General features: G+C 40.0%; 1 protein-coding gene across 2 annotated transcripts in view; it reads left to right on the forward strand.

Annotated features, from left to right (window-relative positions):
- alk (ALK receptor tyrosine kinase) overlaps positions 1-14,665 on the forward strand; it is a 298,545-nt gene that overhangs the window by 275,061 nt on the left and 8,819 nt on the right. For both annotated transcript variants that reach the window (XM_018695171.2, XM_018695172.2), the window contains exons 16-25: positions 255-422; positions 1,038-1,136; positions 4,394-4,549; positions 5,674-5,799; positions 8,121-8,307; positions 9,120-9,210; positions 9,388-9,452; positions 9,555-9,684; positions 9,925-10,022; positions 12,870-12,962. In XM_018695171.2, coding sequence (XP_018550687.1) covers positions 255-422; positions 1,038-1,136; positions 4,394-4,549; positions 5,674-5,799; positions 8,121-8,307; positions 9,120-9,210; positions 9,388-9,452; positions 9,555-9,684; positions 9,925-10,022; positions 12,870-12,962 — 1,213 coding nt within the window. The remainder of the gene's footprint in view (positions 1-254; positions 423-1,037; positions 1,137-4,393; positions 4,550-5,673; positions 5,800-8,120; positions 8,308-9,119; positions 9,211-9,387; positions 9,453-9,554; positions 9,685-9,924; positions 10,023-12,869; positions 12,963-14,665) is intronic.

The following is a 14,665-nucleotide window of genomic DNA, read 5'->3' on the forward strand; positions in this document are numbered from 1 at the left end:
GAGCTATAACTTTAATCTCATATTACCAGGTCTCTTTCAAGGGATTTTTTACAACATATGTTGTTATCACTAAAAAGGAATTGTTGTGCACGTGTGTGTGTGTGTGTGTGTGGTGTGTGTGTGTGTGTGTGTCTCCATGGTCATGTCACATTGCTGCAGTTTAGCACTTTGACCCACTTTCTTTCCCTCTATCACACACTGTGATTCATAACACAGCACGTTACTTGACATCAAATGCACTGGTTTGGTGACAGGTGGAGGCGGAGGTTGGAATGACAGTGCTCCTGTCAGTCAGGGCGGCAAACCACTGGTGCTGGGGGGCCAGGGAGGGCAAGCCTGTCAAAAGTACTGGCAGACCCGCGGCGGCTTCGGGGGCGGCGGCGGTGGCTGTATGGCCGGGGGTGGTGGCGGAGGCTACAGAGGTTAGTCTGTAGGTTAGAGATTCTCAAGGTTTTTCTTAGATATCTTGGGCTGTCAGGTATGACCCAAATGTAAATCTAATGGTGCCATGTGTGTTTTATACTGAATGTGACAGGGTGACAGAGTTTACAGATAAGGGATCAGTCAGCTGTAAGTCACTCTGGAATCAGCCCTAAAGCATTTAAACACAGTATTAAAATATGATACCTTGTATCTCCTTGTACTTAGTGTACACCATTAAGCTTTGTGTTTGCTGTGTAAGATAAACTTTAATGATCCTCAGTAGAAAATTGGGTCATTATAACAGTGGGTTGCACACACAAGGCATGAAAACAAACAAATCTAAATTATAAGAAATATAAATAACACTAAAGTAAATAGGGCGGTAAGCATAATGAATATTACTGTTACTGTACATTAGAATGCATTGCTAAGTACAAGGATAAGGAAAAATGGGAGGAGAGACAGCAGATGATATAACAGCTACAGAGGTCCTGTGTGGACAATCTTATCCTTATGTTTCTGTCTTGAAAATGTGTGAAATGTGCTCTTAAATTGTTCACTTGCCCATTGAGTATGCCCTGTGTTAATTGCTGTAATTTCTTCCTTGTTTCTAGGTGGTAACACCTCCTTAGATAACAACCCCAAACACGATGGTGACGATGGCACGTCTTTCCTTGGTCCAGAGGGCGAACCCTTCCTCTATCCTCTGAAAGGTAATGTGAGAGGATTCTAGGCTGTTTAAAAAATACAAACTATTCAGCAGTCAACACCTACAGTCAAAAAATTTGTATTCAGTATTTGATATCTTTGTAGAGTTTGTAGGTGAGTGTTAATGTGTTTGTACTTTGCAGGATGTTGAGAAAAATAGCTTTTCAATTGACATTTTAAATTACTTTCTGTTGTTGTGCATCTGGTTTGATTTCTACAGTACAAGCATTGACAGCTAAATAACTAATATAGATCTGTACGGCAAGATGAGAATAAGTTAACTTCACTCTGTAACATCAAAAAAGATTTTGTAAATATGTAAAGCAGAAAGGGTTATTTATTCCATAGAGGGCCAGAGACTGGAGTTTTTCATTCCAACCAAACAATATAGAACAGAATATTATACCGATTAACATGCCTCCAGACAAACAGAGAAACTTATCAGTAAATTCATTTGGTGTAAACCTGCCGACTCACCTCACCTGCTCTATTCTTCTTGTACATTTGAACATGACAGGTACTGGTACTGTCTGAAATTGTGCTGAAATGTCAGCTGTAGTGATAAGCTTATTGACCATCCATAAATCATCTAAGATTCCCTCTTCACTGAGTTCTAAGAGAAATAGAAAAAAGGAGAAGATAGACACTGAGGTGCTTTTGAAAATTGTCTTCCATTGGGCTGTAGTAAAGTATGCACCATATCTCTCCCACTGAGCTGTAAAAGAGGCGTGATGCTGTCTAGCAAGGCTGTGCCATAGTCCTCAATCTCTATCATCAGCCTTGCTTCATTTCCTCTGGGGGGAAATACTTAATACTGAATATAAGCTGTAAATAAGATAGATAGAATTTTTTTGTTTTGATTCATTGATCAAAAAATGTCCCTAATTCCTTTCTATTAACTTTATTTATACATTACCTTTTTGAATAAAGTTACAAAGTAAGCTGCAGTAAAAACAACAATTAAACCAAATCCAAATATAAAACATAAAACAGGGGGTTCTATAGCTAAGGGGTTCAGACAGGAATACAGGGTACTACCACAGCACTGGCCAGGCCATAAACTGATGTTTTTTGTCCAGCAACAATTCTCAGACACCTATAGCATCCACAGATAAGATATACGTCAGAAATTTTATCTACATCATACATCATATCATCATCTGCAGTCTGCATCTATCTGTACATCTCTAAGGTTTTACGATTGAAGGTTTATATTCCTGCATAAGAAACTGTTCACAACCCGAAAGTGGTGGTATGCATGAAGAGAGAAAAAGTGATTTACAACCAATCATAATCATAACATGCAGGACAAAGTATCAGGTTGTAATATCTGTAATTTGAGAACTTTAAAGAATGTCATCAGTGTAAAGGTTAGGTTTAAGGGCATTTGTGGTTTGACATTGTAATCACAAATGGCTACGCCAGTAATTTCCCTCTCAGCTTGAACTGCACAGGCAGGTTCTCGAGCTCAAATAAAAACAGCAGGTGATGCTGGCCAAACCTGCTGTGCGCATTGAAAAAAAAAAAGATAAAAAAATCATTCCATTAATGTTGACAGAGGCAAACGGTTTGAAATGCAGTGCCCTAATTCACTGAATACAGGCTGCTCCAAAACCAGTCTGAAGAATAACACAGATAGGTCTACACAGTCATCCAGTCATACTGCCATCACTTTTTGCTGGAAGGCACCAGAGAAAACATGCATGTTATTAGAGGCCAGGAGAGCTTCAATGAATCTCACTTGATTCGCCCATATGAAAGATCTAAGCAAATAATTAGTTTAATTAGTTTTGATAATTGAGAAAGTGTTGCATGGCAGATACCATTATAGAATTGAACAAAAACAAGTAGTGCAGACAGAGTGTGCTAGAAATATCATCATAAATTCATTAGAGGAGCCGTCATCACCTTCCTCACCCCAGTAGGAAAGTAACATGACTGCATATAAAGATCCATATTAGAGTATTACCAACACATTAGTATGCAGTCATGATCTGTATTCGAGACATTTGTATTCTTCCTTCGAAACCTTTCAGGTGTCTCTAGGTTAGATTTATGTATTTGTACTTATAAAGCAGATAAGAGAATGATGAGAGAAAATAGATTCTGCAGATGAATGCATTTGCTTTCCTTACTAAACAGTAGAAGCTTTCACAGACAGCCCATAGCTAATTCATGTCGGACTGCCCCCACTTGCTGTGGTTTACAATTAAGAGAATTGCTTTCTTTTAAATCTAAATAAAGTAAAGGATGTTGTAAAATCTATATAAAACAATTTATGGCTGTATGAGCAGCTGTGCCATGGAGAACAGAGAGTCTGCAGATTTTGTTCCAGCCAAAGAGCACAGCAGATATTAACACACCCCCAGTCAGAATCTGTGAATTCATCTAGTTTAAGGTAAGATTAGGCTGGAATGAAAATCTGCAGGCTCACTGCCCTCAATACAACATGATGACCAGCCATGGCTCATTTCATCTCACATAGTTTGTACTTGGTGAATAGTACTGCTCATGAAATTAAATCACACTGTTGATGAAACAGAAAGCACAGCCGAATACAAGTGTGCTGTGAGCAGATATGCTGTTTCAATAAACCTGTTGACCATGAACAGAATTCTGATGCCATATTGAATCCAGGCTCTATCAGACCAAAGCAGTACCAAATACCTGAATGAATAGTTTGAGGGGCATTCCACCTTTCATATGATTCAATAGAAACTCTGAAGACCAGTCATCACATCTACAGTTATCACTGCATTTTCCATAAATATAAAGATCAGTATATTTTTGACTGCACTGTGAACTAGGGTTCTCAAACACACCCACCCATTTGGCAACATACCTCAACATTCATTCAATATACACTTTTGTTGAATAAGCCTGAAAATCAGATGGAACTGTCTGTTGTTGTCTTCACTATTCCTAATTCCAGGCCTCTGAAATCGGTGGTGATTCTTGAATGAGATACCATGTGGAGAAATATTTATCTTGGTGTTGGTGTATTATCCAGTACATTGTGTAATTTTGCAGAGTGCATGCTGCAGATTATGGTCAGGAGATTAAAACCTAGAAAAGCCATCCTCATACATTCTTTAATTAGGATCACTTCTAGAAAATTAAATTGTAGCGTTGTTGAGCTTTTGTTCATTTTACTGGGAGACGTCCTGGTGATGTCTAATCAAATCCTGTTTATTTTGGAAACCTCTGCTGTGCCCCCTGTGTGTGTGCGTGTGTGTGCGTGCATGTGTGTGTCTGTCTAAAGCTATGGAAGGGGATGGTGAGGTGATCATCAGTCCAGTGCAGAACTGCAGCCACTGTGAAAGCGGTGAATGCCACGAGACCAAGGACAGCGTCGTCTGCTACTGTGATGATGACCTCATCCTGGCACAAGACGGAGTGTCCTGCATCAATGCTACAGGTCTGACATACAGACATACTACAGGTCTAACAACAACAGTATAGTATGAGTAATGAACAACCAGTGTAATTCTCTGTGTACCACACAAACATGTGAAATTAATTCAAATGAAGGAACGAGTTAAGCTGAATGTAATTGTACCTGTAATAGACTATGACTGAGTGAATAGATAATGAATTAATCTACAAAAGTAATTAAGCCTGGGAGGCTCTGTACTTCATGGAATCTTTATCTGGGGAAACATTTTTCAATAGTTCCTTAATCATTTATAATAATTATCAATTTGTAGGATAAGCTAACCTGTTAATGAAAATGGACACACCTATAGCAGTATTAGCTGGTGTTTTCAAAGTGTTGAGTCCTGTTCTGTGATTTATCTCTGAGCTGCAGTCAGATAAAAGCTCTTTATCTTATCATGTCAAGGATTTAGGATAAAAGGTTTCACCTGGATACTCATGTAGTGACATTGTACAGTAGATTTAGAAGGTATTTCATAATGGGTTTAATGAAAGTTCATGCAGTTGGTTCTACCTATTAGTCCATGTCAGCCTTGACTAGAAATCAGCTTTCACACAAGTTCCATGTCTTCTTCCCGGGTTAAACTGTAACAAAGGAGTGTAGACAAAACCCCCCGTGGACCAAGAATTGCCTCTTCAATTATGATTTGTAATCTCAGATGAATAATGAATATATGAATGTAGATCTGAAAGGAATTAATATGGCATAATGTCACTTTATAATATGAAGCAAAATAACAGGGCTATTACCATCTCAATAATATCATAATGACCTAGAGTGTCTCCTTGCCCTATGATTTACAAATCTGTTCTCAGTAATGACAAGCAGTAGATAATTCTATGATGCTAGGTCATAAAAGGTCACAATCTCAATATGGTCTCTCTCGGTGTGCAGATTTGTTCCTCAGCTTAGACAAGTGAAATGAGATCACCCCTCACCACTGCAAAGGAATTGACATGCACTGGCCGTCGCTGCTTCTAAGCTCTGTTGTGTCATCGCTTTCACATCATTAATTAAGTTGGGGATCAGAGCGGCGAAGTGAATGTTAATACTCCTCTGGGGAAGATAACAACTGTGAAACACTGTTGTTTCCCCTTGTCTTGTAGAGGTGTCCCTGCCGCCTCCCCAGCTGCCTGCCCAGCCGCCTCTCTCCCACCTGGCGCTGGGTCTGTCTGTGGGCACCTCAGCCCTCATCGCTGCCCTGCTGCTGGCTGTGTCCGGGGTCATGATAAGTAAGTATTTTAACACATAAGAAGCTTTGTGGTACTAAGACATCATGTGGTTATTAATAATGCTAACAATATTAAAAGATTTTCCACTGCAGATATTATTCTGGAAGGTGAACAGTTTCATGATTTAAACTGCATGTTGTGGATGAAAATTGTCATATTCGTATATACAGAATAATGGCACAAATTATTATATTAAGTATTAAGTTTCACGCTATCACTACACACTACACTATCTACTGCATACAAAGTTCTCAAAGCATTCATTTTCATGTCATGTTTACTGTATTGCAGTCTTTCAAGTGAAAACACTGCAAAGGTACTTTTTGGATACTTCATTATCCAGGATCTTATTCTTATCAATCAAACCAATAAGATGTTTGAAGGCAGTGTGTGAGGCTGATAAAAAGCTAATTGCCTTTTTTACCCTTCAAGCTGTAATATGACTGATGACACAGTGTCAATATATCCTCAGTTTAAAACTGTTTTCCAAACAGAGGTTCCAACTTTCCAAAGTGTTAAAAAGCATCTGGGGTGACATGAGAAGGGGAAAATATCAAGGGTGGTGTTCACACACTGACTGCTCTTTCCTGTATATGATAGAAGTGACATGTAAAACATGTAAAAAATGTGACGCATTGCATTATGGGATTGTTTGCAGAAGTAGTGACACACCATGGATTTTACCTTTTTGCTCCATGGTTTGAATTATAGTTGGTACTATAATGCATACATAATACAAATATTATTATGTTATTGTATATAGTACTTGTATTTTATAATATCACTATACATTTAAACATTCAAATAAAATGTGGATAATAGAATGTGATATCTTAACAAAGAGGATAACAGCCAAAAAGAACAAGGAGAAGTGGAAAAGTAGTTGAGAAGTAGTTGTTACTGACCGTAAGGAGCTGGACTGTGTCTTTTCCTGGTCTGTCTTCTGTTTGTACAATAGACACGTTTATTTTTTTTTTATTTCTGATACACACACACACACACACACACAGCGTTCTTCAGTGTCGGGCCTGGTCCCTCTCAAAAGGCCCTTAGCAAGTTGTTGTCAGAATGGGGAGTCTTACAGCCAGTACAGACGTCCTTCTGCCTGCCTGCTTTTAGGCTATTACAGCCAGACATATGCACTCATTGAGCCATCATCTCCTCCACACACACCCACGCTTACTCACACACTCGCACACATCCAGACTTCTACCTACGCTCTTGCATGCACATCAGTGGATTAGGCGGTAGCGGAGGAGGTATGGGACTACCTCTGTGATGAATGAAACGTGCTAATGATGGATGGCTGCTTAGCCGGTGGCTGACAGCACTCATACATTAGACAGCACTTGGTAAATAAATAACTCCCTTACACACACGTCAGCATACACACAGAAATACACACACAAACAATTCTCCTGATGTCTAATATGTTCACAGCCCAGGTCGAGGCTTCTGGCACTATAAAGTGTGTGTGCGTGTGTGTGTGTGTGTGTGTGTGTGTGTGTGTGTGTGTGTGTGTGTGTGTGTGTGTGTGTGTGTGTGTGGGAGGGATGGAGAGATGGAAAGAAAAAAGGTCTGTTTATATTCTGTGGTATATTCTACATAAAGTGCTTTTGTTTACAGTATGGAGGAGGAAAGTGATAGGTGTGTTGGTTACCATTTGCTTATGCATTATACATGTAATTGCGATTTTAACAATCACATGTACACTGTGATTGTATAAGACTGATTAAAATATGGTATCAGGGGGGTGCAGTGGAGCTAACACTGCACCACTTGCTCATAGCAAGAAGGTTCTAGGTTCGAACTCTGGTTCGGGCCTGTGGCTTTTATGTGTGTGTGGGGAGTCTCACAGCCAGCACAGACGCCCGGTGGAGTGGAGTCTGCATGTTCTCCCTGTGCCTGTCGTGGGTTCTCTCTGGGTACTCCAGCTTCCACTCATTCCAAATACATGCAGGTTAATTGGTGACTCTGAATTTATGTGTCAGCCCTGCGATGGACTGGTGATCTGTACAGGGTGTACCCTGCCTCTCCAGCCCCCACCCCAACCCTTAATGGATAAGCAGTATAGATAATGGATGGATGGATGGAAAGATAGGGAGCAATCAATATTTCACAAAGGAATTCATTTTCATAAAAACTGCTGTTGTTCAAGCAAAAGGTCTTTAGAGAAATAATAGCTGTAAAAGTTCTCCACTTTGCTTTCTTTGGCTGCCAGCATTATTTTTCTACAAGAAGATGATTTGTTTGGTTTGTTTTTTAAATTGTGGTTATCTCAGTAGCAGAATGAAACTCCTCTTTCATTTTCATCTCACCAGTGTATAGGCGTAAACACACAGAGTTGCAGTCTATTCAGCTGGAGCTGCAGAGTCCAGACTGCAAGCTCAGTAAGCTGAGAGCCTCCACCATTATGACCGACTACAACCCCAACTACTGCTTCGCCGGCAAGACAGCATCAGTCAATGACCTGAAGGAAGTGCCGCGACGCAACATCTCGCTCACTAGGTAAAATGTTCAAGACTACATAAACTGTGGCAGTGATGATTCGAATACACATGTCTATTCATTCATGAATACAGCATCTGAGCAAACATGACAAATGACAGAGTTCTCTGTAATAGTTCTCTGTAATTGTAACAAAAATCCACAAGTACAAATTATTTAAATAGGGTGAACTCCAGCAGTTTGAGCAAAGACTGAAATATTAAAGTCTCAGTGTATGGGTGTACTGCAATGATCCGAGTGGCTGAGAAATGATTTTTTTTTCAGGGCTCTTTTCAATTTTTAATGTATCTTTCATGTGTTTATAGTTCTCCAGTTTATCATTCTGGTTCTTAATCTTTGTGCTACATTCTTTTTCTTGTGGACCCATGAATATTTCCTAACATTCAGAGCTATATAAGTCATGAATCAAATTAAATGTCAGGTATCGAAGTTCACCATTCTACACTTTGACATCTGCAGTAAGATGCCACACATAGACAGTTATTTGTCTTTGTGGGCTAAAAAGCTGGTGAGCAGCTAGTTTTGAATACTGACTAGTGTCTCTACCAAGCTGTTTAGAGGAAAGCACTCTTGTTGATTTCCTACAGGCCACTCATTTCTTCAGCCAGTGTTTATCTCCATAAGTCATCATTCTTTGGACACAGGTGTATTTAGGACATCTCCTATTGCTACTTGCGTCTGATGTCTTCAGTCTAGAAATTTCAGCTTTAACATTGCTCTTGTTTATGTGTCACAGTTTCTGCTTAATATGTAAAATATAAATGTAATTATAAATAATAGATATGTTTGTGCTTGTGTGTTTGTTTCTCCAGGGGTCTGGGACACGGTGCTTTTGGTGAAGTGTATGAAGGGCTGGCAGTGGGAATACCAGGCGAACCAAGTCCACTGCAAGTGGCAGTCAAGGTGAATTCTTACCTGGTCTCTGAAACAATAACTTTTTTTCTGTTTTGTCACTTGATTCAGATCAGCTCCTACAGGGGCTTCTATTGTAATTGCAATACTTTTTCTCAGGATAAGAGATCAAGTTGAACATAAGCATAATGGTTTATTGAACTGAGATTTTGTTTCTTTTTACAATAGACCCTTCCTGAGGTTTGTTCTGAGCAAGATGAACTGGACTTCCTCATGGAGGCTCTAATCATCAGGTAAGAGCCACTTAGACAATTAACCAAAAAATCTATCTGTAATACAGAGGCATCAAAGCCATTTATGATATACATTTCTCTGCTGTGTTTCTGTGCCTGCAGTAAGTTCAGCCACCAGAACATTGTGCGTTGTATAGGAGTAAGTCTGCAGGCCATGCCCAGGTTTATCCTGCTGGAGCTGATGGCAGGAGGAGACCTCAAGACTTTCCTGAGGGAAACCAGACCCCGACTGGTGAGACATACTGCTGTGTTGCACTCAAGTGTACATTGTTATTTAATAATGCATTTAATTTTTTAACCACCTTAAGATACCACTTCTTCTCATTAAGCCTCAGAATTGAACACAGTATGATACAAGTGAGATCAGTCAGGTTTTCAAACATGCACTCATGTTTTCTTTACAGTCATAATGTAATCTCTGCCACTAATATGCAATTCTGGGACTTTCTCTGTCTCTTATGTCTTTGATCAGGAGCACCCATCGAGCCTGACCATGGTGGACCTTCTCAACGTGGCCAGAGATATCGCTAAGGGCTGCCAGTATCTGGAGGAGAACCAGTTTATACACAGGTACTTCACCAGATGACAACACATTTTGCATATGCATTTGCAAAAACAACTGGCATGCATAAATACAGCACATGATCATCAAAATTGTATTGTATTCTGTGGCTCTGTAGTCCTCCTACCTAAACAGAACACCATATATATAATATTAACAATATGCAGCAATATGCAATATAAGGAGTGAAAATATGCAAAAGAAAATATACAAACTCAACAAGCCCAGATTTGCCCACATTCCTCTGCTGACTTCTGCTCAGAGTTATGAGCTGACTGCATCCATTCAAGCGTAACATATGGACTCTGCATGCCTTTTGCCTTGCATATGATAGCAGAAAGGACAAGTGATGAGTTTAGCATCAGAGCAGCCAGATGGAGTAGCCGGCTTGCCTTTTTATGGTCTGTATCCAAGGCACAAGTCAACAGAGTGCCTCCTCTATGTCCATACTCACAGCAGTTGTTGAACCTGAGGATGTGAATAAAGACATTTAAAAGGCTTCTCTTGAACCTGTCTTGCAAAGATATCCTGCATGTATGTCCAGGAGGAAAGTCAAGAATATGTCAGTATGGGAAAAGGTCAGGATTGCTCCTACAATCACATCAAGACAATTAAAGCGCTACCCCCCACCCCACCCCCTGTTTTTGACTTCTTAGGAATCGGCCAATGACAAACAAGGCCTATTAAACCTTATTTGCCCCGGCATGGCACAGTAAAGCCCCATCAATCCACCTAATGGCTGACTCTTCTCCAGAGGCTCGTGAGCTCCTTCCTCCCCTTTCTCTCTCATTCTTCTCCTTCCTTTCTTTCTTCAAACCTGTATTAAAATTCACCCCGACGCTGTCCTTGAGGCTAATTTCAATTTTTATGAAGGTGTGTTTACTCGGGGTTGAGTAAAGGGCAGGTGAATGAGGTATGGTGGAGGAGTAACCACTACTTAGAAAAATTGGAGCTTTTTCTCAGGGATTACTGGGTTGGGAGATGAGCTGCGGTGTGCTCCAGCAGGTTAAATCACAGGGTTAGTGCTGTCTGAAACAACTTACTCTGGCTTTCATGTGTTTCTGTGGTAGTATTTATCTTTGTTTTGTTTTTTTTTTGGCCAGTGGCTCCTGTAATGTTACTCCTTGCTTACTTTATTTTACAACAGGCTTGGTACTCACAATGGAAATTATAACTAGCTGAAAAGGAGCACTGTACTGAGGAGAGTCTGGTAGTTAAATGCAACCACAGGTGTTAAAATAGACTAATAACACAGGCTGCTCTTTAAGTGCTGCAGTGAAATGGATCTTTAAGCTGCAGTTAAAATTTACTGTAAATAAGGTCTACAGTATGAGCCCAGTTAACACTGCTTTAATAATAACCTGCTTTCACATCACTGAGCTGCATGTACAATAGCACTGTGTCCTTCCCTAAAGCCCTCAGCCAGCAGCCTGTGACAGCTACTGCTGCATTTCAAGGCTCGTCCTTGCCTACAAGCAAAAGCAAGTCATTTGCATGAATTCTTCTGAGCCATTAAACAAGGACTACTTGGATTTAGCTACAGCACCTCATGAGAAAAGAAAGCTGTTTGTATCAGTGTGTGTACACTCCTACATGCTAATTTTAGTGCTATGATAAAAAATTATTCAGTCTTCCCGAAGAAGCTGAAAAGGCTCTAAATTAATAGATTGTTTCACTTCTTCTTGAATTGGAAATTCTCTGATAGCTCAGTATATTAGCACTCCTCAGCTGTTTCAGTCTGAGTTGGACACAAGCAAGATAAAAGACAGATCTTTGTTTATTTCAAATGAAAAGCAAAGGGATGTCCTTGACGTGTAGTTGTTTTTCATTCTAAATTATTTAATATCAAACTTGAAGTAATACCATAATAAAAGTAAGTTGAATAGTTTTAAACACTTCTGGCACATGGAACTGGGGCAAACATGCATAGTGTAGTCCCTGCCTGAAAAAGCCCTCAGTTTAAATCAGTCTGAACTACTACTTTATCCTCATTGTGTCATTTCTCATCCAAGTTAATCAGAGTGTGGAGGCCAAACATCAAAACAATGTGTTGCTGTCTACATACTCACTGAGCTTAGCACTGTTGTTTGTATCACTGTTAGTTTTTCATTTTCAGCCCTGCCCTGTCTCATGATCTGGTTTGAGCAGTGGCACATGATGTTATTTTGATATTAAATTCTTGGTATTTATTGGCTCTGGTGCACACTTGTCTTGAGTCTGACGAGGAACAGCGTGCTCACTAAGTCACTTCTGAAGATGTTAAGAAAGTGAGATGCCTTGGGAGCAGAATACAGTGTGTGGGCTCTATTTCCTTTTCCCCAGACAGGAGTAGAGCATGCTGTGTGAACTACTGCATATTCTCAAAGAATAACCAACTCAGTACAGTGCAAATATGAATTTTATGATTTTTCCCCTCAAACCCACTCTCCCTGCATATACAGTGGAACATTTCAATCTTTCCTGTGGATGCACCATGTGGGCAGAGTCATAAAGGCACTGTAGGAAACTTACACTCCGATCAGTTTGCCCAGGGCAACTTGGTAGTTATACAGAATTTCAGATCCAGCAGGGGAGCATCTGTAGGTGTTTATACACAGAGCCTCTTATAGATGCAAATATATGAAAAACTTTGGTAAACTAGTGAGGAGACAAGGCATGAGCCAAGCTGTGTGTGTCAGTCTTCTGTATATCCAGCTCTTATATACACTATACCTCCCATATATTAAAAGTCACATCATTCAGACTTAGATTGCTAGTGACTTTTTGAGTTGTAATAAAGTGGCCAAGCTCCATCAGTCCGAGCAGTAAGTGCATACAGTGACCTGACATTCTGTGTATGTCTTCTCCTCTTTCAGGGACATTGCAGCTCGGAATTGCTTGCTGACCTGCAAAGGACCAGGTCGTGTAGCCAAGATTGGAGATTTTGGGATGGCTCGAGACATTTACAGGTACAATTCCAACACAGATCACTGACTGATGTGAGACAGCAGGTAACACCTTGGCTCAGTTGACCAAGTTCAGGTGAATTTAAGTCTAGATGAGATCCAAAGGAGGTTGAGACCACATAAAGGCCTAGTTCACAAAAATAAAGAATAGTAATGAGAAAGAAAATGCCTTTTGGAAAACAAATATGGGGACAAACATGTAGCTAACATGCAGTTGTGGGCAGGACAAAGACCACTCCTACACAGTAACCCCAAGACCTGCACAGACGTTTTACAGTCATACAGTCATCACATAATATTAAAGGTATCAGGGTCATATCACTTTTATTCAATATTTTCACTGAAGGACCCAGGAATAGTTTAATTTGAGTGTGAGGAGATATGTATGTGTGTGAGTGTCTGTACAGAGACTACACAGCCTTAACACTGCACTTGGCAACATTTTGGTTTGGAAGCAGTCACTCCATACCAAAACATCCCATATGAATATTTAAAATGCCACTCAAATGAGTATCATCTGATCTGGCTTATGTGTGGTGAAAACATAACTTAATACCAGGCTGTCACTGCATTCTTTGGTGTAAAGGTTGAAGTCTGTTGCAGTCCTGAAAACACCCAGCCTCACCCCTGGATGTGGTTTGGGTGTGGTCCTAAGTGTACTGACATACGCTGGAGTACTGCTGTTAAGTTTCTGTTTTACAACGTGTTTACATTTAACTTATTCTACTTGGTTAAAGTTATAGATTCATTGTTTTATTGGTCACAAGAAATAAATGCAGACCTTTGGTGTGAGACAGAAAGCAACCCCTGTTCTCCAGTAACAATCAAATGCTTTCCTCCCCCCTCACTTCCTCTCCCACTCTGCTTCGCTGTAACAGTGTTACACTACTTCCTGCTTTGGCACATCAACTTAAGCAGTTTGAAAAAACAACCAATGTTGTTTTGTCAACAGTCCCATCTTAAGTAAGACTCTCTCCGATTGTTGATTTACCCTGTTTGTCCAAGTGTAATCCCAGGTATAGACACTTCTTCAGCCACAGGATGTGACAAATCAACATGCAAGAGCAGAACCCAAACAGTTTCTCTAAACAGCAGTGAATAAAAGCAGTGCAAAGTAAGCTGGGCTCAGTGACAGAGACAATATTAGATCTCTTTATTCTCTTTGGTATCATTTGGCTGGCCTGAAAAGAAGCATGCTGTATAGTTCCCTGATTCCACTCAATTTATGGGTATTGAAGGTTACATTTTTAAACAGCTGTTTTCTTACTGCAAATATAGCTCCTGAAAACTTTCTGATTTACAAATATGAATATGTCACACAGCAGAATCTACACTATGTATAACCTTCACAAATATATGCAGCATCTTATGACCTTGTTGAAAGCAGGATTACAATCAAAGGCAAAAATAATCTAATTTAACCTATTTCAGTGAAGTACCAGAGAGGCTTTTCTTCCCATGTGATTGTAAAGGCTGCGGCACGTCATAGAGTCTTTTATACTGGTAAATGTTGAAGCTGAGCTGTGAGAGTGTTTTTAATTCTCCATCACACTGGTATACTTCTGCCTTCTTTTAATCTACATCAGCTCATCTGTAGCCCCAGCGGCATCTCATTATTCTTAGCTCAAACTTTTTAATATAGCTACCACAATTTCACGTGACACCATTTAAATGAATGCACAATCCAGCAGGGAAATCTCCCAAGC

The sequence above is a fragment of the Lates calcarifer genome, linkage group LG19 (assembly GCF_001640805.2).
Source record: "Lates calcarifer isolate ASB-BC8 linkage group LG19, TLL_Latcal_v3, whole genome shotgun sequence".
In the NCBI taxonomy this organism is placed as follows: domain Eukaryota; kingdom Metazoa; phylum Chordata; class Actinopteri; family Centropomidae; genus Lates; species Lates calcarifer.